We start from the raw sequence: 27,676 nt of genomic DNA on the forward strand, positions 1-27,676 counted from the left end.
AAATGTACCATCAAAATGTATCAAATGCTGCCATATGTGGGCCTATTGTTGTAGTTTGGATCCAGTGCAGCAATTCAGCACCAGGGTATTGTCCCAAACTGACCGCACCCTCTCTGGTCCAGTGCAGGTACTTTCATCACACATCAAAGATGGCGGATTTGACCCCCATCACTCACTCTAAAGCTGGCCATAGATTTTTAAAATATCTTTTAGTTATCGTGAGACCACGATTATCTCGAAACGATTGTTTAAATGTCCATCAACTAAAAAGACCATTTCAAGCGATATTGCCAGGAAAACTGAGGGTAGCTGCCTGCTTGGCCCTGCAAACATAGATAGATTGCACTGGGACCAATGAAGTTTTTTTTAACCTGACCAATCAATTTTCTGACAGATGTCGGATGAAAAATCGTAATTACGATAATTTGACGGATTGGTCAGATTGCACTGAAATCGATCGTTCACCAACAAAAAAATCTTTGCATCCATGGGGACCTTACATCAATAGGGAGATTTACTGGACCTGAAATCCAGGTCAATCGATCCTTCTCCTTTCTACTGTGTATATTTAAATTATCTACTGCCCCTCCGCCGTGTTTTCTTCTCCTCCCTCTATAAACTTGTCATCCTCACCTGGTCCCCCTGTCTGGATAAAATGGTTCCAGAACCATTGACTTGATGCAGAGTAACCCTTCCATTCAGCAGAGTGGGGTCCTGGAAAAGGAAAACAAGGGGGGGGGGATGAAACAAAGTCATTGACGGGGAACTGTATATAGTCAGGGCTCTCCTAATGTGTTCACGCATTAAAGAGTAAATTCACAGGGCCACTTGTATCCAAAGAGCTCAGACTTATCCCGTCTCCACCCCCCGGCCTTATGTCTATCCTGCATTATACAGCCAATGACTGGGGCCTAGTTAAAGACAGAGCATTATCATTCCGAATAAAGTGACATCTTCTACACTGAATACTTTAAATAACCCATCTGTCCCACTCTCTGCCGCCCCCAAACAAACACACAAAGATTCTGCATTCGCTACAAGAGACAAAGGGGAGGATAAGAGAGCGGCAGCACCGGAGTCAGATTTTGGGGGGGATAATAAGCAGTGACGGTTGCGGGGAGATACAAGTAGGCGGGGCACTTAAGGAATGTCTTCTCTTAAAGCTTAATTATCACTCGTAGAACTGTAATTATTCTCAGCCAGCGGCTTCACTATTCTTTTTATAAGGAAAGATAATTAAAAGAGTAAATTCCATGAGGAACAGCACAAATCCCTGCACTGCTGTCATCCAACTTTTATGCAGGGACTGTTTTTAGTGTCAGGAACGGACCACTTAATCCAGATACGTAATCTGTAACCATTTGCACCACTGGGTGGGGGGGGGGTCTCTGCAAAAGCACATTAGGGGAAGATTTGGGATGAGTACTTATTTGTGCCCTGGGTACCCCTGGAACTATAGCAGGGTGACTGTTACCCCAATGCTTCTATATACAGTCATATGAAAAAGTTTAGGAACCACTCTTAATTCTTTGGAGTTTTGTTTATCATTGGCTAAGCTTTCAAAATAGCAACTACTTTTAATATATAACATGCCTTATGGAAACAGTAATATTTCAGCAGTGACATGAAGTGACAGAAAATATGCAATATGCATCATAACAAAATTAGACAGATGCATAAATTTGGGCACCCGAGAGACATTATATTAATACTTAGTTGAGCCTCCTTTTGCAAATGTAACAGCCTCTAGTCGCCTCCTATAGCCTTTGATGAGTGTCTGGATTCTGGATGGCAGTATTTTTGACCATTCGTCCATACAAAATCTCTCCAGTTCAGTTAAATTTGATGGCTGCCGAGCATGGACAGCCTGCTTCAAATCATCCCATAGATTTTCGAGTCGGAGGGGCTGTGACGGCCATTACAGAATATTGTACTTCTCCCTCTGCATAAATGCCTTTGTAGATTTCCAAGTGTGTATAGGGTCATGGTCTTGTTGTAATATCCAACCCCTGCATAACTTCAACTTTGTGACTGATGCTTGAACATTATCCTGAAGAATTTGTTGATATTGGGTTGAATTCATTGGTCCCTAGACTTTGACAAGGGCCCCAGTCCCTGAACTAACCACATAGTCCCCACAGCATAATGGAACCTCCACCAAATTTGATAGTAGGTAGAAGGTGTTTTTCTTGGAATGAGGTGTTCTTCTTCTGTCATGCAAAGCCCTTTTTGTTATGACCAAATAACTAAATTTTTGTCTCATCAGTCCAAAGCACTTTGGACTTGTGGCTTGTTTAAATGAGCTTTTAAATGAGCTTTTGCATATAACAAGCAACTCTGTTTGTGATGGGAGTGCAGAAAGGGTTTCTTTCTCATCACCCTGCCATACAGATGTTCTTTGTGCAAATTGCGCTGAATTGTAGAACGATGTAGATACACCATCTACAGCAAGATGTTCTTGCAGGTCTTTAGAGGTGATATTTGGGTTGTCTGTAACTATTCTCACAATCCTCCGCATATGGCACTCCTATATTTTTCTTGGCCTGCCAGACTTGGGTTTTACAGCATCTGTGCCTGTGGCCTTCCCCTAAACCAGGGATCCCCAACCTTTTGAACCTGTGAGCAACATTCAGAAGTAAAAGTAGTTGGGGAGCAACACTAGCATGAAAAATGTTCTTGGGGTGCCAAATAAGTGCTATGATTGGCCATTTGGTAGCCCCTATGTGGATTGTCAACCTACATTGAGACTCTGTTTGGCAGTACATCTGGTTTTCATACGACCAAAAGTTGCCTCCAAGCCTGGAATTCAAAAATAATCACCTGCTTTGAGGCCACTGGGAGCAACATCCAAGGGGTTGGAGAGCAACATGTTGCTCACGAGCTACTGGTTGGGGATCACTGCCCTAAACTATGATACTGAACAATCTTTGTTTTCTGATCTTTTCAGAGTTGCTTTGAGGATCCCATGCTGTCACTCTTCAGAGGAGAGTCAAACAGAAGCACAACTTGCAATTGGTCACCTTAAATACCTTTTCTCATGATTGGACACACCTGACTATGAAGTTCAAGGCTTAACGAGCTCATCCAACCAATTTGGTGTTGCCAGTAATCAGTATTGAGCAGTTACATGCATTCAAATGAGAAAAATTACAAGGGTACCCACATTTTTGCACAGCCAGTTTTTCACATTTGATTTAATTACATATCACTGAATACTGCTTCACTAAAAATCTTTGTTAAGAAAACACCCCAGTACTCGGATGTTCCTGGGAAATGAAAGACATACCACTGTTATCCTTTTTGTTGAAAGCGGAGTAAATTATTATGCAGGCTGAGAGGGGTTTCCGAACTTTTTCATATGACTGTATCTGTAACCTTGTTATGAGCTAAGGGGGGCCAGTCTGAAGGCCAGTTAGGGGAGATTTGGGGTAATTTTTGCTGGTTAGGCCAGGGTGTAACCTTGTACTACTGCAGGTAAGGACAGGGCACCAGTTAAAGAAGACAAATAAGAAAGCTCTGTGACCAGAATGATAACGCGGATCTTTCTGGCGGATCAGGCAAATTAGCCGACACATTGGGAAATGGAATGTGGTGGGACAATGGCGTCGGATCATTAGATGAGATTATTACAAGATGCTTCTTTCCATGTTAGATAATGAGATAAAGCAAAAAAAAAAAACTGTTAACCCTACGAGAATTGGAAGGTCCTGTGTCGGGCAGTCTTTATCTTAACCCCTTAGGTGGCAGACGCTGATAAATGCAGGATTTTATCTCAGGCAGTGACCCAGTTATCTCGGTGGAACACGGAGATTATCCCATCCATCTCCCAAGCTAATTCAGCAGAACAAAGCTCTGGCAATCATTTATCTTGTGCTGATCAGCCGGAGAGTGGGCAACGTGCTGACATTTTATAGAAAGGAAAGGGCACAACATTTCAATCCCCCCTCTTCCAGATAATTTCACTTTATAAAGAAACATCATCTGCACTATATGTACAAGCAGCACAGAAATGGGCAGCCTATTAGCCCTACTGGCACTGGAAGAGAGAGTGAGAATGAACCTCACACACATCCCACATTCCAGGGCAGGGGCTGGGCATAAATAAAGCCTATTTCATTGTCAGAACATAGCCTATAATACTGCGAATGGGTTAGAGGCAGGGCAGGCAGCTTGGGGATTTGTAGAATAAATGAGTATGAGGAGTGTAACCTATGGATTCTTGGGGGTGCAGGGAGTTTTTCCTGGGAATAAATAAAATCAAGGACTGCGCTGTCGCTTTCATTTACATCAACCCCCCCCTGCCGGAATTCTGATCAATAGCGGCTTGCATTGGAGTTTCTTCGACACTGCATAAGCGGCTATTGATTCAGCGGCAGTTAACCCCTTCCTTACTATTACACACAAATTCAGATTCAGTGATCCTTTTAAAGTGATACTTACACTAAAAAAAAGTATTATTCAAAATACTAATGTACAGCACAAGTTACCTACAGCTCATGTTGAACATTTTTCACTGATAGGGCTGCTTTTGTAAGTAATTGTTACTTGAAGTTCCTACACCTGACTGTTTTGCCAACCTGACCCTTCCCTTCTCAACATGTCAGTTAGAATTTCTAATGCTAACAGACTGCTGAAGTTCAAATATGGCAGCCCCCTTAGAGAGGAACATGGGGGATCAGATGTGTAATGCAAAAGCATCTGTAAATACTTTTTATGGCAAAATTATAAGTAGCATGCTAAGACAATATTATGATAGATGTAAAAAAGGTTTAATTTTTGGTGTCAATATCTCTATATATCATTAACCTAACGTGTATGCCCCCCCCTTTCAGTTGTCTCCTCTTCCTCTTAGATTGTAAGCTCTTCATGGGAGAGAACCCCCTTTGTGACAATGCCTTGGGAAGCACTGGGTCCACCTGTGGCACTAGATTAATTAATACATACAATATTGATCAGATCCCAAGCTGTATAAATATTACAAGTGCTCTGATGTCTTCTCAAGCACACAATGTACAAAGATGGGCAGCAGGGAGTTCTGGGTAAATAAAGGTACGTGGGGTGTAGCAGGGGATACAGCGGTAGAATTGTAGTGGACCCCAGTAGCAGGAATTATAGGCAATGGACTGCCAGCACCAGCCAGTAGCAGCAAGGAATTGTGGGTAGATTATTTTCACTTATTATTACTTTTTCAGCACTTTCTTGTTGAAACCACATTTAGCGGGGGGTGCTCATTGGAACATAAATCCCGGCTACAAATCTCTTTCCCCTGTATCACTTTGATCACTGGAGTCAAAAAGGCGACCCAGTGCCTCGCGTAAGCGAATCCTGCCATTATCCTCAGCAGCTCTGTGACTCCGATAGGATATAAATGAAACCCATAATGGTTCTGTATGACACTGTAGCAGGAAGGTGGGGTACAATGTGTACAGGAAGACAAATATCTAATTATCACCTGTCAGGCTGGCAGCTCCTGCACTCTGATCTCTGTTGGAGACATTGGTGCAAGATGGAAAAAAACACAGTAGAAAATGGGGCAAGTCTGGGCCTGTGGAGCTCTGTAACAGGCAGAAATGCTTTGCAGAGCAGTGTATACCCCGCAGAGGTCAGGTACATTACTTTATGTGGAAGATGTTGCCACCTTGTGGTGTAAGGAAGAACAACAGAAGACATAAGGAAAGGTCATCAGCGGAGGAGAAGACACGTCTGATAAGTATTTCCTATATTTGGCCGGGTTGCTGGACCAGTGCAGTTGTCATTTGCTTACCTGAAGCTTGATAAGGGTCGACAGATCTTTTTTGGCTGCCTCAAACATGGCGTTCAAGTGCCTGTTGACGCTGAATTCGGGTATGACGAGATCTTCTTCTTTGTAGTGGTACACAGCTGATGGCGTTTCCGTGACGGTTACCGACTTCTTCAGGATGGGCTGTATCAAGGGAGACAAAATTAGAGTTCTATGGTAAACAAGCTCACCCATTATCAAACTAGTTAATTTCCTGCAGATAGCAGACAATCAGGACACAATTATAAAGAGTTGTATAAGAATCAATAGACTTTTATAGTGAAACATCTGTCCTTTATTTTACTTTTAGCAGAGTGAGGGTTCCAGATATGATGACATGGGTGGGTACAGACGGTCTCTCTGTATGAATGGTGTCCTCTCACCATTATTGTGCAGGTTCTGCTCACCTTGTTCATGACGGGGCTCTGCGGAATGTCATCGAGGGTTATGCTCACTCGCGCTCGCTCATACGCCATGTCCATATCGGATTTAGCTGCCTTGGGACTGCCTGTTATCCACAGAAAATAATTATTGAAGGAAAACTCAATATATCCTTCATTTGTTCTATACCCCTAAAACATCCGATTTCAGTTTGCTAAGGCAGTTACAAAGTCATCCAGTAATCTTGTGCCAGACACACAGGGCCATTGTCCAGTTAATACATTTTTTAAAGGACTGTTGTGGGTTGTAGTTACACAGTGTCTGCAGGGCCAGGGAGTGCCATGAAGGTGGGAGTGAAAGGGCACTGAACCTCTAGACAGACAATTCTGGGACATGAAAACTGTCAATGCAAGGGAAATGCTGTTCACACGCTGAAACCTGCAAGAAGTGCTAATTAGCTCAGCACGTGGAGCTATATATAGGGGGCCCCGACAACGGGGGTTAAAGTGGTAAACTGAACACACACACATATATAAAATAACATCTGCTGTCTAAATAATTGTGGAGGGGGGAGGCACAGGGTTTTAGTTGCTCAGGAGGAAGGCATTTACCTGGGATTTCGGCAATGCTGGAAGAGGAACGGCTCCGCTTGTGGCCACTTCCATCAACTGATGAAAATTTGCTTGGGTCTAAAAACCAAAGAAAAAGACTTTTGTGTATTTAGAGCCCGTCTATTCCTAATGATAGAAGTAAAAGCAACTCTCTGCACTGCTGATCAGCTAAATACCTGCCATTCCATCTCTTGGTACATGCACAAGACACAGGGTTTAGAATCCACAAACCACTCACCAAGGTTTCCTTGGTCAGACTCCGGCTGTTGCTCTATACTTTTCTCTCCATGCTCCTCTTCGGCCGACATGCTGGACACCTGCCTCCTGACAGCCTTATTACCTCCACCCGTGCTGGTCAGACTGGCCACAGATAACAGAGGAATGGCCTGGCTCTCCTGGTGCCAAAATAGTTAAAGAACAATCAGTGGTGACCAGAAGGAGAGAGGAGAAGGGAAAGGGGATAGGGAGTAGAGCGACAAATGGGGGAGAGGGGAAATATAGAAGGCGAGAGAAGAGGGAGTATGGGGGAGCATAAGACCAAACAGTTGGAGAAGAAAAGGGGGAGAGAGGCTGAAGGAGAGAAGGCAAAGGGGGTAAAGGTCCCCATAGACGCAAAGATTTTTCTTTGGTGAATGACCGATTTTAGTGCAATCCGACCAATCCGTCAAATTATCGTGAAGTAAGTGGGAATCAAACGATTGTACATCTTATGATTTTTCGTCTAACATCTGTCAGAAAATTGATTGCCAGATTAAAAAATTTTCATTGGTCACAGTGAAATCTATCTATGTTTGCAGGGTCAAGCAGGCAGCTACCCTAGGTTTTCCTGGCTTCAACTAGACAATATCGCTTGAAATGGTCTTTTTAGTTGATGGACAATCATACATTTAAACGATCATTTCAAGATAATCGTGGTCTCACGATAACGAAAAGATCTTTTAAAAATCTTTACATCTATGGCCAGCTTTAGGGAGTAGAGTGACAAATGGGGGAGACAAGGAGAGGGAATGAGAGACAGTAGGAGAGAAAGGAAGGGAAAGGGGGTTAGGGAGTAGAGAGACAAATGGGGAGCAGATATATAGAAGGGGAGAGAAGAGGGAGGAGGGGGGAGAGTAAGGCCAAACAGTTGGGGGGGAAAGGGGTAGGAGAGTTAGTCAATGTTTTTAATTAACACTCAGCAGCAGCAGGAGCAGTGTAATTGGACTTTCACTCATATTTAGGGCTCTCAAGGGACGGGTGCCAGTTAGTGCAACCCAGAGAGGGAGAAGTGATTAATAGATTAATTTGGATGAATTAAACCTGACGAATTATACTTTTGGGCTCCTTCCACAGGCAGGGGTAACCCAGGACACTCATGCTTAGCCGGATCCCTCATACTCACAGAATTGAAGAGCTCGGTAGTCAGACCCAGGTAGTTATGCAGAGCTAAGAATGTTACTCTCTGAAGTCGGACCATGATAATCTGAGGAGAGAAACAACCAATAGGAGAAGTGTCCCCTTCTAAATATGCCCACCCCACAGTTTCTGGCAGAGGAGGCCAGGAGTTGAAGGTTTCTGTTTGTACCTCCCAGATCTAGCAAAGACCTGAGGTATCAGTGATTACCTGCACCACCCTCACAAGGGTCTCTGGGTATTTGGCAAAGACGTCCTGAAAGGCATTGGCTGGGAGGCGCAGGATGGTGGAGGCTGTGGCAGCTCTGGCTGAAACCGTTTTGTAAGGAGCCGGGTGTCCCTGTGGGTACAGAATGGAGACAGTCAGTCACAGCAGTTACATTACCGACACGCCAATAAAGTGGGGATCACACAAGCGGCCCATCAATATAACTGGGTGGCCAAACTATCTGGCCAGGCAGCCACCTCTCTCTTGGGTAATTAAACCCCCCACTACTTACCCAGGTACAGGTCTCCCAGTCCTGAACCTAGGCTGCTCTCTTTCCCATGGTCAGGAAACCTTACCAGGGTAAGTGAATCCAATCTCTCCCCAGGAAGCAGCCTAATATCAGAGAACTGGGGGGGGGGTACCAAGAGGAGCCCCAGTTCATACAGTGCAGACTGATCATGTAGGCAACTTTTCGGCATAGTACAGGCAGGTTGCTTTGCTGCACCTTTGCACTGAGAAAACCTATAAAAACCAAACTCTTTACGATAAGTAAGCAGCATACAGGGAATATGTAGGGAATACTTTATTTTAATGTTCTGTGCCCTTATGCTTGTGCTGTCAGAGCAGAGGAATAAATGTGCCCAACTCTCCTGGGTGCTAGCTCTGACAGCCAGTAAAATGGTACTGAGGAGCGGGCATCTGTGAATGCAGAGAGCAAAGCAAAGATAGGATTTCTGGAACAGCAAAGAATTACACTTCCCATGTGGCACACAGCCAAACTGCTGGCTGAGACTCATGAGAATAAACCCCCTTTGAATCACAATGAGTTTAACCCTGTGTGTGCCAGGTTGGCAATTTACTTACAGTTATAACATCGAGGATACTGAGCAAGCTGTGCACGCTGTCCCCTGCCAACACCTCCTTCACCACCACGTCGGTGCCGTCCTGCAGAGCCACAAACAGATAAATGAGCACATGATGCAACCAACGTTCCATGACTCCTGACCCTTTGCATTAAAACAAGAAGCTGCCATGTAGCTTGTGGGCTTACACCCCACCATATGCTCCATTACAATGAGGGTGATTCCCTGTGCTGTGTTATCAGAGGGCCATGTGATGCTCGATAGAGGAGAAGCCCCCCAGCCCATAAAGCCACGGTGTTATTACCACCCCACTGAACTCTGGATATGGGACAGAGGCAGCACTTACGCTCTCTTGGATGCACACTTCCAACGTGCCATCTTGCACCACGTAGATGCTGTTATCCAATTGGCCGGGCCGGAAGATGTACTCCCCCTCGTGCAGCTGAACAAAAACCATGTGCTTGCACAGCTCCAGGAATAGGGGCTTCTCAAAGTGCCCCAGCACCCTGCCAGACAGACAGACACCATCATGTTAGTGAACTTTAGTCAAAGGCTGCACGACTCTCGCTCTCCTAGCTAAATCTTCAGTACTGTATTAATGAGGTTTTAGGGAAATATTGCCATTGGTCCCTCTGCACCCAATGGCTCTTGGCATTCACAGGTCACAGAGAGACCCTCACCTGACGTTCTTCAGCATGTACAGAACTTCTGAAGGTAAATGGGAGTTTTTCACATCAAACTCAGTAAGGTCAGCCTCCAGCAGAGAAGGGGGTGGCTCCTTTTTCTGCAGGGTTGGGTATTCCTTCTTAAAGCGGAGTATCCTGGGAAGAGCAAACCGAGATAAACAGATCTGCCCAGAGAGGGGGCGATAGAGAGTAAACGGATTGCATGTGGAAAAGGTGACTGTGGGTGATAGGGAGTTACTAAATATGGAACATAACTATCTATACAGACCGTGGCTTTCAGCTTAACCTATAGCAGGTGGGGCTCAGCCCACAAACAGGAAGTAGTAAAGCACAGCTAGTGTGCTGAAATCCAGTATTACAAAAGTAACAGTCATAGGGTGCTTGCACGATCATTATGACAGTGTCCCAAACGGACTCACCAGGATTAGGGCAAGGCACTTTGTAGGGTAGGTTACCTTTTAGCCAGAGACAGCACTCTAGGTTTTTTCCTGGTTCTCGGCCTGGAGACTGCGTTTCCCACGAGGGTGTTCGGCAGGGTGGTGACCTGGGTGGCACAGGCAGGGGTAGAAGGTAGGATATTTTATAGGGCATGGAGAAGAGCATTACATATACTTTGCTCATACGAGCCCTGTAGTCTTCCTAGTTATGCTGCTCATGTTGCGTTTCCCGTCTGGTAGGAAACACAGCGATGTCCTGCCATCTGGTGGTCATTGCTAGTTTATGCAGCTGCAAATATTTAATTGTTTTGGACAAAAACTTGATTTTAGAACAGTAATTTCCACCCCCCCCAGTCAATTATTGGGGGCTTCAGTTATAAAGAATGCTTCCCCCAATCAGTTCTGCCTAAAGCCCTAATGCTGAAGGGGTAACGCTTGTATCTAAAACAACTTATCTGAGCTTTCTGTACCTTCCTCATGATCTTGCGCCCATAAAACATCATTTTGTCCCTCTTGCGGAATCGATATCGTGGCACGTCTGAATGCGGCTGCTCTGTAACAGAAAAGCCCTGAGTATTAACAACCTACCTGTTATAAACAATAGCCAAGCAGAGCCTCCTCGACCTGGCACGGATTTTACTGCTGTAAACAACTCAACTCAGTCACAGCCGAGAGTGCTTGTGAGATAGTGATCTCAGCAGCCGGATTTCATCACAGGCCAGGCATTTGGAATATACAACTGACAAACTGCAGGAGTGAGTAATTTGCAGCAGGAAAAGGTTTAGGCACAGTTAAATGCATTATTATGAATGACAGTGTATTGCTGAGGGGGGACATTTCACTTTTTTGTTACAGGGGAGCAAGGTGCCCCGATGTTGCACTCTCATGCTGTGCAGAGAAGTTCCGACTCACCAGCACATTTACTTGAGTAAAGAGTCACCGCTCTCACCTGGAATGACCTCATACCCTTATCTCTACCTGCACCTGGGAATCCGTCACTTATTAACTACTATGTAGGCATAGGGAAGCAGGAAGCGACGAGGAGCTGGGGCTCAGCAACACAGAAACAGTCTCTGTTTTACAGAGCTGGCGGTGCGAAATGTAAAGGGGAAGTTAAGTTGAAAGAACAAATACTGAAGGGGTCCATATGGTGTGTGGCATAGTGGGGCAGTAAAAGCTGCTGTAAGCAGAGGGGCACAGTGGGTGAGATTACAGCAATAATACGTTGTACAAGTGCTGCCCAAATTGTGACCCCGACTATACAACTTCCAGTTTACTGACAGCAGAAGACCACGTAACTCTGGATACTTACTGGACTGTCTAAACTTCTTGTATACAATGAAGACGATCACTCCAATGATGGAGATGGCGACCAGGGCCCCGATCAAGATTCCCGTCCACTGGATTTAAAAAAAAGAAAAAAAAAAAGTTATTTCCATGATAGAAATATTTCATAAGGCAGAACCGGCAGTGCAGAAAGGGGCAGTATCCTGCTCTCAGCCGCAATGACATTAACATGAAAACTGCAAAACCAAACAATGTGGGTGCAGTTTCCCTTTAATCAATGTATATTGGAAGAATAGGAAAATGGATTGCTTTAGGAGACTATTACTGGTGAGTTTATATGCCCTTTAATCTCAGAGATAAGTTTGAGAAGGAGATCATCGAAACCACTTTGCAGTTGGCCTTCTTTCTTGGAGGGAAGAGTACAGACTATGCCCAGAGGGTGCTCTGGTATCGGTAAAGCTTTCCCCTTACCATGGTGGTCTGCAGCCGGTCTTCCACAAACTGGAGCACGCGGGTGCGCAGGTCTATTCCCATGGACAGGGCCGGCTGGAAGCACAGGAAGGATAGGGTTAATGTAACAGCCAATCACAGGCAGAGTTTCCATGACTGTCCCTGCAGCTTTTATTTTAGCAGCCAGGGGGCAGTGTTCTGTTCCGTCATGCAGTTACAGCAGGTGTAAACTACATATCCCAGAATCCTCCACTAGACTCCTGCCCACACACAACTGGAATGCAAGAGGGTACTTACCTCCATGCAGCTGCCGTTATCCTCGGCCATATCTGCAGGGAGAGCGAGATAGCAAGTAGTTAATAGGAGGGTTTGGCCTTCACAGATTCAGTTATACCATGTGATGCATTCAAACAGAATGATGGGTAAGTGAGTGGAGACTGAAGTGAATGCTGGACCAGGTGACTGGACCCAAAATACAGAAAAGCTTTCAAAGCAGGTCAGAAGCACTGTCAATCTGGACTCAATGCCAGAATGCCAAGGAGAAGAGCACAGATTCTTCAGGAAGGGTTCCAATTGGAGGAGCTCCCTGCATAGCAAATGAGTTCCTGTGCTGCAGGCCCTGCAGTGCTCTGGGGGTTTATTGCTGCATTTCCCCAATAGAAAAGGAATAGGCAGACTGTGGTCGAGGGAAGCCAAGTGAGACAACAAGCAGTGATCATTTTCAGGGCAGATCTGTAACTTCCCAATTCAGTGCAGTAGCACCCAGTGTGAATAGCACGCTCTCTCCTGAACTGCCTGCAGCCGAGTCATATGTGCTACACACTCCTGTAATACTGCCCCCTCGCACTGTACTGTCTCTCATATGTGTAAATACAAATATACAGAGAAGGAATGTTCTGGGTACACAATAAGCTATACCCTCATACTATACTGTATACTGTCTAAGGAAATCAATATGGCACCTCCCTCCTCCCATATGTTTAAATACAAATACACATAGTACAGTATGAGGGTTTAACTTACTGTGTGCCCAGAACATTCCTTCTATCTAAGGGAATCAATATGGCACCTCCCTCCTCCCATATGTATAAATACAAATATACAGAGAAGGAATGTTCTGGGCACACAATAAGCTATACCCTCATACTGTACTGTCTAAGGGAATCAATAGGTCACCTCCCTCCTCCCATATGTATAAATACAAATATACAGAGAAGGAATGCTCTGGGCACACAATAAGCTATACCCTCATACTGTGCTGTATAAGCGAATCAATATGGCACCTCCCTCCTCGCATATGTATAAATACAAAAATACAGAGAAGGAATGCTCTGGGCACACAATACACATGTAGTGGCTGCTGAGACAAATGATGTTGAAATGATGGTGCCAAGCTGTATCAATAGGTGGCTCTGTAGGCAGTATAAGGGCATGTTAGTAGAGACAAGGGGGCACCTACCTCTCTGGAGGTTGACATGAGTACAGGTTGGAGGGTGCCACGTGGACACATAAGAAAGGAAGAAAAGCCCAGAGCTGCAGTCAGAGAGTCAGGAGTTAGAGGGGAGCGTGAGAAAGAGAGAAAGAGGCAAAAACAGGAACAGTGGTTAATGCCAATGACTTGCCAGACACAGGACAGGGGTAGGAGGTTAGTGGCACTCACACCCTGGCACACACCACAAATGGCACAGACTCATCATTACACATCATAGCTAACTGCACAGTGGAGCTGGGCATAACAATAACAATACACTTGTATAACAAGGATTTAAAACATGCAAGTCTGTGCCCACTTTGCCCACCGACAGGGCACTTCTAATGATCAGATGAAAATGCGTCCCTAGGATGTGACCCTTGTCAAGCAGGAGCCTCTCATCTGCTCAAAAGATTTTCACCCATGCAGGGGGTCAAACTGTTGGAAAGGATCTGATTTGGGGGCGGGGCTTGACACATTTTATGGAACAATCAGTATAATGAGATAATAGAGTGAGTAACAGAGCAGTGACAACATGTGGGTGAAAGTGCAGAGTGAATCACAATTAGCCAGATTGCACCAGTGCCCGACTCCTATGAAATATCCAATAGTATATAAATAGAGGTTACTTGCCCTTTAACTATTCCCATTGGTCGGTGCAACAACCCAGGAATATACAGGTTTCTGGGCAGAGAAGCTGCCATAGGGCTCCACATGCTGACAGCAGCCAATAGGCAGACAGAGCCAGTGGCACAGAGCCAATAGCATGGAGCGACAGTAACCAGCCATGCACTGGCATTGCCCACACACCCGGGGCAATAGTAGGGCAACATGGGGGGAGAAGAGCAAAACGGCAGCAGTAGCACTTGATATCAGCCTGTAGCCTTGAGAAGTTCAACTCCCTGAACCCTTTGACACAAGCTGAATTCCATATGTAATTACTAGGGGGCAGCAAAGTCTGATTTGCCCAGCGACCGACGTTCTCTAATGCAGCCAGTGCTGGGGGGGGACTTCACCCATGGGGCCCCAATATTACAGTTAGAGCTGCTCCCAGTACTGGGACCCTGCTTACAGGCTATTGATGGCCCCTAGGGGCCCCAGTATTACAGTAACAGCTGCTCCCAGTATTGGGTCCCTGTTTAAAGGCTGTTGCTGGACCCTGGGGGCCCAAATATTACAGATACAGCTGCCCCCAGTACTAGGCCTCTGCTTACAGGCTGTTGTTTGCTTATGGGGGCCCCAATATTACAGTTACAGCTACTCCCAGAATTGGGCCCCTGCTTACAGGCTATTGTTGATGATTGTGTTCCCCCCAGAACCCAAGGTCTCCAGGTCCATGTCCCAGACTTACCGGAAGCGCTAGGACACGATAACAATACCCAAACTTACCGCCTGATTCCTTGCAGCCCCTGTGTTGCACAATGTATCTAATGCCCCGGCAGCCCTGGCTCAGTGTGTCCCTCTCGCTCCCAGAGCTCTCCGCTTCACTAGGCAGCGCTCAGCTGACAGAAACGTCAAGTGACCCTTTTGGCGCAGCCCATTGGTCAGCTAGACTGGCGGCTCTGCCAATAGGGAGAGGATTTCCAAAAGGGAACGACTTCCGGCTTCCGCCCTGCGCTTCTGCATGTGATACGGATACCGAATAGAGGTCAGCAGTGGGTGATGCAGGGCAATGGTTGGGGAATATCGGGGCCTGGGGGATGATAGGGGTAGAATGGATAAGTCCCTAATAATTACAGGGGGATATGGGAATATGGAAGGGGCAGTAGAGAGGGAGAATATAAAGGAGACCCTGCCGTAAAGAGCCTACACTCTAAAGAATGGGGAGAAACTAATGGGACAAAAGAGGATAATGGGGGGTTTGGGAATGGGAAATGTTGGGGGCAGGATATGTGGGCGTGGCTAACTGCAGTATTGATTGGTACAGAGTATTCACACCATCTGTCTCTTTTTACAGTCTTAATATCGTTTGTTACAAAATGTTAAATGGGAACTAAATTCCCCGGGGACTATTTTTATCCTTTAGTGCACAGCCCCCCCCCCCCACTGTGACTCTTACTTATGGTGCATTTAAGAAGTGGTTTGTTTTCTAGGGATCCATCATGGGTCTGATCACCAAAATTGCCCGAGGTCTGGTCCGGGGGGCAGACAGAATGGCCGAATGCACAAGCAAACTGGGCCCCAATTCTTATAACAAGGGGAGAGGGGCCAAGAAGATCGGCTACTTGACGTCCAGCGGCAAATTTGTCAAAGTGCGTGAAATGGTCCCAGTGTTCGTGGTCCCAGATTTAACTGGGTTCAAATTAAAGCCATACGTGTCTTACAAGGCCCCACCGGGGACTGAGGATCCAATGACTGCCAAGAAGCTTTTCATGGAGACTGTGGGGCCCCAGATCGAAAAGGACTTGCAGGAGAGCACGTTTAGGCCGGAGGACCTGGAGAAGTACGGCTTTGAGCCCACCCAGGAGGGCAAATTGTTCAAGCTGTTCCCCAGAAACTACATCCAGTAAATGGGGGGCTTCAAGTGACTTGTATAGTAATATGTTGCTGGGACCTTCCCATGGAAGGATCCCACAGCCCCACTCCAACACTGAGATTCATGTTTTGGGGTGTGGGGGGGGGGTCTCTAGTCTTTACTCTCCTGCTCTGTTGGGCCCCCACTCAAATATATATTTTAAATAAAAGCCATTAATGCACTTATATAAATGTATTTATTGCACTTGCCATGAACACGTTTGGTGTAGTAATCTTGCTGGTACCCGAGAACAAGGTCTGGCAGCCTTTTAGACAGTATGCTCTTGTCTCTTAATTCCTTTACTTGTATGTGCTTCAGTGAGATATGGTTATATTCCCTTACTGTCGACAACACAGCTCTATAAAACTAGATGGCTGTAGTCCCTTCACTAAAGCTATGGAGAAACACTGGGAGTTGTAGTTCTCCAACTGTAGAGGTACTCAATCTAGCACATTGGTGCACCCACAATCTGGCCTTTGGATTCGTTTAGTGAACAGGCACCTGGTATAACAAAATAATTGACCAATCACAACTCTCTCTTGTTCTATTAAATTATATTCAAGCAACTTCCTTATATTTAAACAAAAAAGTAGGTTGGGTCTAATCCTGCTTAAATCCATCTTCAATCCTACTGCTCAGAGGAAAACAAGCTGGTTGCAGTATTTATCAGCGTTGCTGCCATCTTGCTTGTGGGCTGAACCCTATCCCTCCTGTTTTTTGTTTTTTTTAAAGCAAGAATTGTGGCTGCCCTACTGCTAACTTATACTGACGCTTTCTCCACAGCTCTTTATAAAAGAGCGGACAGTTATATGCCAGTGATTATAGAGGGAACAAGTGGCCAGCATGCTGCTTTCTGGGGGTGCATAATGTATTGTATTGGCAGACTACTGCTTAAAGCGGTTAAACTTTTGTATTTTTTTTTGTTACCGGTGTAATAATCCTTGGTTCAACTATGTTAATATGCTATACCTGATATTGTTTGTCATTGTTTATATCTTTGTTCTTTTGTTACTCAAATTCAAATTTTTCCTTCTAGCACTTTTCTCTACCTGGGGGAAGGGGGAGAGTACTTATTTTATTATGGCGGTCGAGCGGCTCCTAGACAACATATACCAAAATGGCGAATTTAAAAATACTTAGCTGGAATGTGTGGGACTAGGCACTAAAAAGAAAAAACAGGCCCTAGTATTCCAATTTGTTAAAAAGCATAAACCTGATATTTTGATGCTCCAGGAGACCCACCTCTCTGGACTAAAGATTATGGCGATTAAACGTGCATGGGTGGGTAAAACTTTTCAAGCTACATATTCAACGTATTCCAGGGGAGTGGCAATCCTGGTACATTAAAATGTAAATTGTCAGGTAGAGCAGGTTAAACAAGACCAAAATGGGTGATACATACTAGTGCAAGCCCAAATTTACGGAATCAGGCTGATAATAGCATCTACAGTATATATGCCACTCCTGCAGTAGATACCCAATTATTGTCCCACATTACTACGCAGCTGGCTGACACCTTCTCCCACTATTCTGCTAGAAGACTACAATGCAGTCCTACACCCCACTTTAGATACGACTACAAGGTCTCACTACAGTAAACTACCGTTAAATAACTAGGCCAACAGCCACGTCTTTACGGAAGCTTGGCGGTGTAAATACCCGAACAAAAGGGAATATTCCTGTTACTCAGCCACGTATAGATCTCACTCCCGTATTGATCTGGCTTTTGTGTCCCCAGAAATTCTTCCTAAACGAAGCACAGTAGAATATTTTCCTAGAGGCATCTCGGATCACTCCCCCCTTGCACTCACACTGGTCATACACCCAGACCCAATAGACAAGATATGGAGACTGCCCACACGTGGATAGGCTTTACAAAGATGGAACCCATTTTTCAACCTGCCTTAGAACCATACTGGCAACTAAACCCCTGGAACTGCAGACACTTACATGGTCTGGGATGCATTTAAAGCAACGGCAAGGGGAATTTACATCTCAGGAATAAGTCATACCAAAAAGTCAATAGGAAATGCAGTCGAAACATTAGAGAAAGAAGCCATTGATAAAGAGAAAATATTTCTAGCAGACCCCACTGATGGAAACAGAAATGAGTGGTTACAAACCACCCGCTTACTTGCACTAGCCAATGTAGAACAAGCCAGAGTGTATAAACAAAAACAATCACACAGGATATTTAAACTGAGTGACAAGGCAGGGAAATTATTAGCAATGCTAGTTAGAGATGAGCGAAATACCGCTTCTATACCCTACATTGAAAATGCTGCCGGGGAACTTCATACTCAACCTCGCCAAATTATAGACATATTTAGACAGTACTATCAGAGTTTTATGCATCCAAGGTAAAATATACTGAAATGCAAGTAGCTGACTACCTGGGAGCTGTTCCACTGCCATACCTTTCCGATGCAACAAAAGAAAGTTTAGATGAACCCATTACACAAGAGGAAGTTGAAGCGGCTGTAAAGTCACTTCCCTCAGGCAAGACTACACCATCTGGCCTTAATAGTGGTGCCACTAACTACAATGCTTAATGAGATAACTAAGAGATGTGCGGTGCCTGTGTCCCAAGCATATATTTCCATAATACCTAAAAAAGGGAAGGACCCACAAATATGTGCTTCCTACAGACCAATATCACTTATAAACTGTGATATATTGGCCAAAGTATTAGCAAATACGGTAGATTAAAACCATACATTAAGGACCTGGTCCACTCAGATCAAACTGGTTTTATACCATACAGAGCAACAAATATCAACATTAGAAGGCTATTTACACATATGCAGATAACACATGATAATGTTGGCACCTGAACTATAGCGGCATTAGATGCCGAAAACGCCTTTGATTCAGTTGAGTGGTCTTTTTTATGGCAAACCTTAAAAAAGATTTGGCTTTGGATCTCGATAAATGGGTTGGATACAAGCACTATACCACTCGCCGGTGGCACAGATAAGGGTCTATAACATGCTTTCTTCTACCTTTGAGCTGGGGTGATGTACCAGGCAGGGTTGCCCACTATCCCCATATCTATTTTGTTTAGCAATAGAGCCACAAGCAGAAATTATCCTCAATACGGAAGACATGAAAGGCCTAAGAATATGTAACTGAAAAGGTGTTGTTGTACACCGATAATCTGTTGGTTTACCTTGAAAACCCAGGCCAAGCCCTAAGTAGCTTGCTAGGGGTAATAAATGACAATGGGAAATTCTCAGGCCTTCAATTAAATTGGCATAAATCTACCCTGTTTGCTTTGGACCATGCAGCTAAGGGGCAGCTATGCCTGAATTCCTCACTTAAGTGGGTAGATACATTTCTGTACTTGGGTATATGAGTTACACAGCATATCACTGGTTATAAAGCATTTAACATAGACCCTATTGTCACAGACATGACAACCAAATTTGCACAATGGGCGTCATTACCACGGTCACTATATGGTATAATTAACCTATTAAACATACTTCATATATCAGCTGGAGATAAATTAATACAACTGAAATGTATACATCGTTCTTACCCAACGCCGGAGTGTCTGCAACACATGGATCCAACTAGAGACGGCAATTGCACCAGAGGGTGTGGACTCCAAGGAACATGGGTCCACATGGTATGGACATGCCCCAAACTGACTCATTACTGGGTCGGAACCATCTCCTTTATTTCCAAGGTGATGGTTCTTCCCATACAACCAAACCCCAACTTGGCACTGCTGGGATATACAGGAGGCCTGGTAAATTTAGTTGAGGTGCGGTGAAAGTAGAACTTTGCTTCAGTTGCTTGTGTACTATGCTAAGAAATAGTCTTAAATGGAACAGGCCGGTTGTACCTACGCTGGAGGAGTGGAAAGACTTAGTTAATAAAGCCTTTGCTGTATTATAAAGCTGTAAATATGTCCAGAGGATGTACAGATAAGTTTATAAATATATGGATGATATGGGTTCTAAATTCTGACACAAATAGCCCAAATATGTTTTGAAAACTAGGTACAAGTAGAACACAAGTGCTGATATGCAAGGTGCTAGGTCCCTCTTTACCCCACAACCACCCCACTTTTTGTTGAAAATCAATAAAAAAATATTTAAAAAAAAAAAAAATTGATATGACCACACCCACTGATCCATGAATCGGGGGAAAAAAAAGTTGATTCAGAGCATTGCATTAACCCCAGGCATGCCAGTAAGATCACTGCAGAAATGGATACAGAGCATGACATTAACCCCAGGCATGCCAGTAAGATCACTGCAGAAATGGATTCAGAGCATGATATTAACCCCAGGTATGCCAGTAAGATCACTGCAGAAATGGATTCAGAGCATGACAATAACCCCAGGCATGCCAGTAAGATTGCTGCAGAAATGGATTCAAAGCAAAACATTAACCCCAGGCATGCCAATTTCACTGCAGAAAAGGATTCAGAGAATGGTGTTATCCCCAGGCATGCTGTAAGATCACAGCAAAAGAAAAATTATTCCAGCATTTTAGTAGCCACAAACATGCCAGCAAATGACTGCCTTATGGATTCAGAACATAGCATTAATCCCACGTATGCCAATATGATCACTGCAGAAAATCGATTCACAACATTGCCTCACCCACACTCAGGGCTTAATGTCACTACCTCAGTTGACTTGCCCCAACCCTAAGTATATCTGATATTATGGATATTTACACTTTTATATTTTTACACTTTCATAGCAGAGAGCTGCCATACTGCTTTCCATAGCTGACCTTCTTAAAGGGGTTGTTCACCTTTAAATTAACAGTTAGTATGATGTAGAGAGTGATATTCTGGCACAATTTGCAATTGATTTTCATTTTTTTTTTATTTATCTTTTTATTCAGCAGCTCTCCAGTTTGCGATTTAAGAAGTCTGGTTGCTAAGGTCTAAATTCTTCTAGCAACCATGCACTGATATAAATAAGAGAATGGGATATGAATAGGAGGGGCCTGAATACAAAGAGAAGGAATATCCTCTTTGGCTTGGGGGTCATGCTATCTGCTAGAATTAAAGCTGGGAAATCTTCCTGTAGGGGATATTACAGATGCAGATTTCTTGGAATCAAACTTGTCAAATTAAAAGGAAAGCAAACTGCTTGTGGAATATCCATTGTTTAAAACAAGCTTATGCTTTGGCCATTTAATAGTCACTGGAAGATCAATAGGTCAGTCACTGCCTTTTCCAATCATCTTAGGATCTAAGTGATCCTAATTGAAATCCGAAAACATGGAACGTGATTGTATGAGGGTGGAATTTTTTGTCAGTTGGGGACTGCATTGAGCATTTGACAGAGGGTGCTGGGAGTTGTTGTTTATTACACCAGCAAAAGGACAAGACACTTATGACTGGAAACCACCATTTACTGTTTCTGTTATAACCATGCATATCATGAACTCACAGCAGGGTCACCCCTCCTTTCCTCCATTTGGTTTGCTCTTCCATAAACAGGGAAAGATATACCATTGTTGTGTGAATGCACCCCAATTAATGCTGGGGGGGGTGTACAGGGAATCACTCGGCACCAACTTCCAACATAAAAAAAAAAACAGAACCAAAACTGTACATTGACTTTACAAACATAAGTTAGAAGCTCCGGGTCGGAACCGTCACAGTAGTCTCTCGATACTGGCGCAAGGGCGGGAAGTCCGTTCCTTACAGTTCGAGGCAGCACAGGGCAACAGTTCCCCAAACAAGGACCCGTAGGGTGATCCTCAGTGCCTACGGCTCTAGGAACTAGTCCGCCGTTAAGTGTGCAAAAAACATCCAGGTCACATGACCGGGCCGCCGTTTCCCCCAAAGTCACCGTTCCGGTTCTGGCTCATACTGGGAAATGCGGATTTTCTCGCAGCAGTGTTTTTTGTGGGCCGGCCAGTCTTTCTGTTGGCACTGGGTCCCGCAGTATCTTGCTAGTTGGCAGCGCCCGCAGATGTTGAATTCCCGTAGCTGATGAAACGAGAAACAAAGTGTCAGTTGGGACAAAAGTGGCACCAAAATAATTTGCCTGGTTAACTTTGCCTTTAAACTTTGCTTGTTTAAAACAACAAAGAATATTCATTCTAAGGGCATATTGGGTTCCTTACGCATGTCCTGTTGATGTTTAGTTGCTAAGTTCATTGGGACCCTAGTAACCAGTGCAACTTCCAGGCTTTCTACAGCATATGAACTTTTAAAGGGGGAAGTCAAGAAAGAGGTACCTGTTTCTCTATCATGGTGCAAGGAGGATAATGGCATTCATAGTATGTGCAGGAGTTGTCTTCCTCGCGCACCACCTCCCCGTTGGCATTGTAGCATCGCGTGATGTTCAGCAGCGGGAACAAGTCTTCGATGGGATCTGTAGGGAGCTGCTGTATGGCCAGCCAGTAAAGAGATTGTTCCCTGAGGCAAGAACAAAGGAAAAAAAGGTCAAGATACTGGAGAAAATAAAGCAGAGGATGCAGGGCTAAACTGAGGAGTTTAAGGGATGGTGGGAATTGTAGTCCAGAGATAAAACACAGAACAGGCTATGGCAATAATATAGCTTGGCTATACCTCTGCTTACTCGACACTTCTTCAACCGGCTGTCTCCACCCCCGAGGAACAATATGCAGGTTATCGAGTCGGTTATCCACAGTGATGGCGTTTAAGTGTACCACGTGAAACCCAGGGGCTATAGCTCCTTTGTGCCTCTGCCTAAGAGACAAAAATGTTAACAAAACAGCTGCAAGTGATGCAAGAAGGTCAGGAGCAGCGTCCTTTCCCCAGTGCAGAAGCATGCAACCAAGCCTCCAACTTACCAGAGCAATTCGTGAAGGAGGCGGCCAGAGCCCCTCCCTTTGTATTTATCAAATGCGTAGGCGAAGATCTTGGCGCCATTGCCGTCTGCATCCACTTCCATGCGAGCCTGAAGCAGTGAAGAACAATATAAGCCAACAGCTGGGGGGGGGGGAGGCATAGGCCAATGGATAAGACTTCAAGGGAAGCCAAAATCCACCAGTCGGCAGCTTCCATTCAAGGGCACCTGTTGGGTGAAAATGTTATTCCCAACCAAAGGTGCAGGCTAATAGAGCCCCACATTCCAGTTAGGGCTCTATTAGCCCGCACCTTTGGTTGGGGATAACATTTTTACCCAACAGGTGGCATTTAAAACAAAGCTAGGCTCCTCTCCTGTCAGAGTGGGCGGTTCCCCGGCAGAGAATACACCCCATGTGCCTGGCACTCAGTCTTACCTCAAAGGCATAACTGTCCACCAGTGGGATGTCCTGCTCATCAATCAGCGTGTACTTGATCTAAAGAGAGAACAGGAACTTGGGTTAGTCGGCCAGAGGCAGCACATCACTGTCAGAAAAACACAGACCAGTCATCTCAATGGGAACTGTAGTTGCACAACACCTGCTTTGCACTATTGGGGGGGGGGGGGTGCCAAGCTGCTGTACACTAATAACACAAGCCAGTTATATTTTTGAAAAATGTGTTTCTCTGTAAAGTGAAAAAAGCGGGGAAATATAAACATAGGTGTAATACGCAGGACAGGGAGAGGAAACGTGTGCAAATAGACTCAATGTAGACGTCGGACCTGTGGAAACTGCGACATCCCTATGGGAGCACAAGCCTGAACAGGAGGAGACACCAGTCTGGTTAGTCTCACCCCACCACAACTGTGTTACTGACCCCCGCTACTCCCTGCCCCTACACTCCAATACTCCCTGCCCCCCCAATACTCCCTGCCCATATGCCCTCCCAATACTCCCTGCCCCTATGCCCCCAATACTCCCTGTCCCTACCCCCCTCCAATACTCCCTCCCAACACTGCATTAGTGCCCCCTCTACTCCCTGCCTAAACGACCCCAATACTCCTTTGACGACAGCACAAAGCCACTGTCCAATCAATCTCCACAAACAACAGTGGCCCTGGAACCCCTAATCCCACCCGTGGGTCCCCTGCAGTTGCTCCCTCCCCTCACAGCCATGTGACCTCCTCCCTATATATCCCTCCAGCTCTAACATGTGGCCTTACACACTCACAGCCATGGGGCCCCTGCCCAGCTCTCCCTCCAGTTCTGCCCATGGGATCCCTTCCAGCCCAGACACCTGTGGCCTTTGCCTATGTGGCCCCGGCTGGCAGAACTGTGGCCACGTCCCAGTGAGTTCCAGCCAGGCCATGCGTCCCTCGGTTCAGGCCCACGGGGAGGCTGCACCCAGTGACAGCGCTGACACAAGGCCCCGGCTCCCCCCTCTCTCACTCACCTTCCCGGCCACCCGGCCCAACCGCACAATCCCGAGTTTAAAGTCCGTCATGGCGGCGGTAGGAAAGGAACGAGACACCGGGGAGCTGAGCCGGCAGCACGCGGGAGCCTCTGGGACAGAGAGAAAGCAGCGCTCCGCCTCCAACCACCGCGCGCTCAGGGAGGGTCAACTGCGAAGCCTCCCACCCAGACAGGCCATGCAGCTAATGGGAAGCCAGAGTGAGCGCAGGCCTACCGGTAAGCTCTGACCAATCACAAGAGAGGGAGGGTGGGGCTTAGCAATGATGCGCTGGGAGCGGAGAGCTGAGCTGTCTGCTGACGTTCCTTTCGCGGGAAGCTTTGTGCGCATCACGTGCTGGAGGCGGAACAGCTGGCGGACAGGTGCCAGCACGATTTAAAGGGACAGCAGCAAGGTCCTCTTACTGGAAGACCGAATAACAGCGAGGGCACATAGCGTGCTGGGGGTTGCAGTCCTACATTACCCAATAGGCTAAACGTTGGACACCCCTGAACTATTTTCCCTTTTCTCTAGAACGGCCGCCCCTGTCAGTGCAGACGCTATTGGGTTAAGTATCCACTTTTTGGCTCCGCCCTCCTCATGTTCCCCTCAGTTTTTTTTACTTCTGTCCTACTTGGAGGTTAGGAACTTAGGACAGTACTATTGTTTGGATCATTTTCTTCTATCTATGATAACGATGTACCCGTACAAGAAGGTTTCCTGTAGTGCAGGGATCCCCAACCTTTTGGACCCGTGAGCAACATTCAGAAGAAAAAGGAGTTAGGGAGCAACACTAGCATGAAAAATGTTCTTGGGCTGCCAAATAAGTGCTGTGATTGGCCATTTTGTAGCCCCTATGTGGATTGTCAACCTACAATGAGGCTCTGTTTGACAGTATACCTGGTTTTTATACAACCAAAACTTGTCTTCAAGCCTGAAATTCAAAAACAAGCAAGCTACTGGTTGAGGATCACTGCTGTAGTGTATCACAGAAGTACCTACAGCCCGCCCACTCCACAGGACTGGAGGGCTAAGATCTTGGTAATAATCCTGGGAAGTATTGGCAGCGGGGGAAACACTCTCTTGAAGTTCCAGGGAATTACCAGAGCATCTACAAATGCCGCTCAGGGGTCTCTGGTCCTAGAGTAGTAGTGTGGAACTTTGAAATTGTGTCTGGATCCAGGCCGCGCCCATGGCAAGCCGGCGGACCCGGCGCCGGCTTAGCCCAAGTGCGCATGCGCATAGTGGCGCTCGCGTGCGCAGGAAAAGCGGTGGTTTTTGCTTTTGCGGTGGTTTTTGCTTTTGCGCATGGTGGTTTTTGCTTTTGCGCAAGCGGTGGTTTTTGCTCTCCGCATTCACGAATTGGTGCGAATGCGGAGAGAAATGCATTTGCGCACATGCGCAGGAGCGCAAGAAGACTTAAAAACCACAAAGAGTCGGGCACCGGACTGGGGGTAGGCGACAGAGGAGGTGCGTGCCTAGCGCACCCAAGGCATGTGCCTACTCTGCCTACCCCTAGTTCCGGCCCTGGTCTGGATGCTAATATGTCTATGTCTGGTGTCCCCCCAAGTGAGCCTCCTGTGGAAACCACTGTCCCTAACGTGTGGGTGTGGTACACTGCTCCCCACCCGAAAGTGTTTGCGTCAGTTGTCACGATCTCTGTGGTGCCCAGCTTCTGCCAGAATGTTAGGTGTGCACGAATCGTCCACCACGAGAGGCTGGCTTTGGTTTGTGGTGTTATTGGGATGTTCTGTTGAAGGTCTTGGTGATCTTTGTTCCAGCTCTGAAGAAAGTTGCGCTGTAGTGGTCGTAGGTGAAATCTGGCATAAGGGAATTGCATCTTTTGCCACCACCGTGAATCCCAGTAGTTGAAGACAGTCTCCCGCCGTTTCTCTGTTCTTATCTAGGAAGCGTCTTGTACTGGAGATTATGGTCTTGACTTTGTCCCTGTCTGTTGCTTGGAGTAGAATAGTAGTCCCAGGAAGCATGTCTGCTGGGCGGGTAGCAGGGAGCTTTTGCGGTGGTTTATTAGCCACCCATGTTGTGTTAGTACCTGTAAGGTAATTGTATCTGTGGCTGCTTGATCACTGAGGAAGGGCCATGCGGTCCCGAAACGTTTGATCCATTGTTAAGTGTCTGGAAGCACCTTGAATAAAAGTGGGAGCACCCCGTTGAAATCAAATACAGGTATTGGCAATACTTCCTTTTCTGAGATTTATACTGGCGTGTGGCTAGGCCAGGGCCATATATACCTGCATCCCCTGCTACGATTATTTTCTACTCTGCTTGATCCTGTGATGCTGCCTTAAGAAGGAGCTATATAGTTTGGTGCACAAAAGAAACGGGGGTTACCGGTGGCGTAGCCAGAGTGCTCGTCTAGCTACTACCGAATTGGGCGCCGACTTTGGTATGAGGCGGATAATTTCTAAGGCTGAATCCGTTACAAAGGAGAGAGTGGTATTTAATCTATTGATGTCTGATGCTAATTCTTGAGCTGGCAGATGTTGGGCAATTTGCTGTCCCCAATGTTTTGCAGTTCTGGCTAAGCCGTTGAGTGGTTGCATACTTTTAAGTGACGAATAATTCCAACCTTTTGTCCATTGTCTTTAAAAGACGCCACTTTGGTTGGTAGTGTGGTATGTCTGGAAAGTGTAGCAATCTCAGAGTGCACTCTTGGTGGTTTGTCCCATTACTTACGCTGTTCCTCAGGAACTGGGTAAGTGTTATAGAAGTGTTTTGATAAGGACTGATGGTCTGGTTGTCGCCACTCCATGTCGATAGTTTGTGTAATGGAGTTAAACATAGGGAACATGCGTGTGCATTTCTGTAGGACACCTAGAACTTTGTCAGGTTTAGAGATAGTGACAGTTTCATCTTTGATGTCTAATGTTTCCATCATGTCTTTTAATAGTTTTATGAAATGTCAGGTTTTTCAAAAGTGACTATCAGTATCAGAGTCACTGTGTCAGCCTTCAGAAAACTGAGGTTATGAGTCATGGAGTGGAAACATATCAATATTCGATGATGACCCCCTCTTCTTGGTCCGATAGCTCTGTAGGAGACTCATGTGCTTTTCATTTCGTAGCCTGCAGTTGAGCAGGGTGTTAAAAAGTGGTCTTTAACCACTCTAAAAAATCCCCTAACTGAGGCTGAATCTGTGGCACTTTCTCTGAGGTAGCCACTCTAAGGGGTAGTATGATTGGTTGCCTGAGATGTCGGCTGTGGGTAATATCTTTGCGTGTATTGCCGATCGTACGATTTTCAGAGGGAGACTGTCACTAGCTTTATCAGACATAACTATCGCACGATTGCTGTCAGGGGCAGAACATCGGCTGATCTGTTCTTACTACTTCT

The 27,676-nt window shown here is 45.7% G+C and overlaps 3 protein-coding genes across 4 annotated transcripts in view; 1 reads left to right on the plus strand and 2 right to left on the minus strand.

The window, feature by feature from the left end:
• LOC108699878 (patatin-like phospholipase domain-containing protein 7) overlaps nt 1–15,089 on the minus strand; it is a 36,795-nt gene extending 21,706 nt beyond the window's left edge. The window contains exons 1-17 of one of the 2 annotated variants that reach the window (XM_041574403.1): nt 14,955–15,073; nt 13,554–13,627; nt 12,392–12,423; nt 12,116–12,190; nt 11,670–11,757; nt 10,828–10,910; nt 10,376–10,464; nt 9,915–10,055; nt 9,581–9,740; nt 9,236–9,316; nt 8,375–8,503; nt 8,153–8,233; nt 7,010–7,166; nt 6,772–6,849; nt 6,187–6,287; nt 5,765–5,923; nt 634–714 (exon numbers count right to left, since the gene is read on the minus strand). In XM_041574403.1, coding sequence (XP_041430337.1) covers nt 634–714; nt 5,765–5,923; nt 6,187–6,287; nt 6,772–6,849; nt 7,010–7,166; nt 8,153–8,233; nt 8,375–8,503; nt 9,236–9,316; nt 9,581–9,740; nt 9,915–10,055; nt 10,376–10,464; nt 10,828–10,910; nt 11,670–11,757; nt 12,116–12,190; nt 12,392–12,421 — 1,533 coding nt within the window. In that variant the 5' untranslated portion in view covers nt 12,422–12,423; nt 13,554–13,627; nt 14,955–15,073. Of the gene's footprint in view, nt 1–633; nt 715–5,764; nt 5,924–6,186; nt 6,288–6,771; nt 6,850–7,009; nt 7,167–8,152; nt 8,234–8,374; nt 8,504–9,235; nt 9,317–9,580; nt 9,741–9,914; nt 10,056–10,375; nt 10,465–10,827; nt 10,911–11,669; nt 11,758–12,115; nt 12,191–12,391; nt 12,424–13,553; nt 13,628–14,954 lie in introns of both variants that reach the window. The other variant, XM_018232518.2, reaches the window with a different exon arrangement.
• A 104-nt stretch (nt 15,090–15,193) lies between these two features.
• On the plus strand, nt 15,194–17,754 carry mrpl41.S (mitochondrial ribosomal protein L41 S homeolog). Its single transcript, NM_001091948.1, is given in 2 exon segments — nt 15,194–15,213; nt 15,659–17,754. A coding segment is annotated over 1 exon segment (408 nt). The 5' UTR covers nt 15,194–15,213; nt 15,659–15,667; the 3' UTR covers nt 16,076–17,754.
• A 3,894-nt stretch (nt 17,755–21,648) lies between these two features.
• zmynd19.S (zinc finger MYND-type containing 19 S homeolog) lies at nt 21,649–24,383 on the minus strand. The gene is given in 6 exon segments (NM_001090803.1): nt 21,649–22,045; nt 22,297–22,477; nt 22,631–22,771; nt 22,876–22,982; nt 23,308–23,367; nt 24,326–24,383. Coding segments are annotated over 6 exon segments (684 nt in total). The 5' UTR covers nt 24,377–24,383; the 3' UTR covers nt 21,649–21,901.
• Between the last annotated feature and the right edge of the window lie 3,293 nt (nt 24,384–27,676).

Source organism: Xenopus laevis, chromosome 8S, assembly GCF_017654675.1.
Source record: "Xenopus laevis strain J_2021 chromosome 8S, Xenopus_laevis_v10.1, whole genome shotgun sequence".
Taxonomy (NCBI): domain Eukaryota; kingdom Metazoa; phylum Chordata; class Amphibia; order Anura; family Pipidae; genus Xenopus; species Xenopus laevis.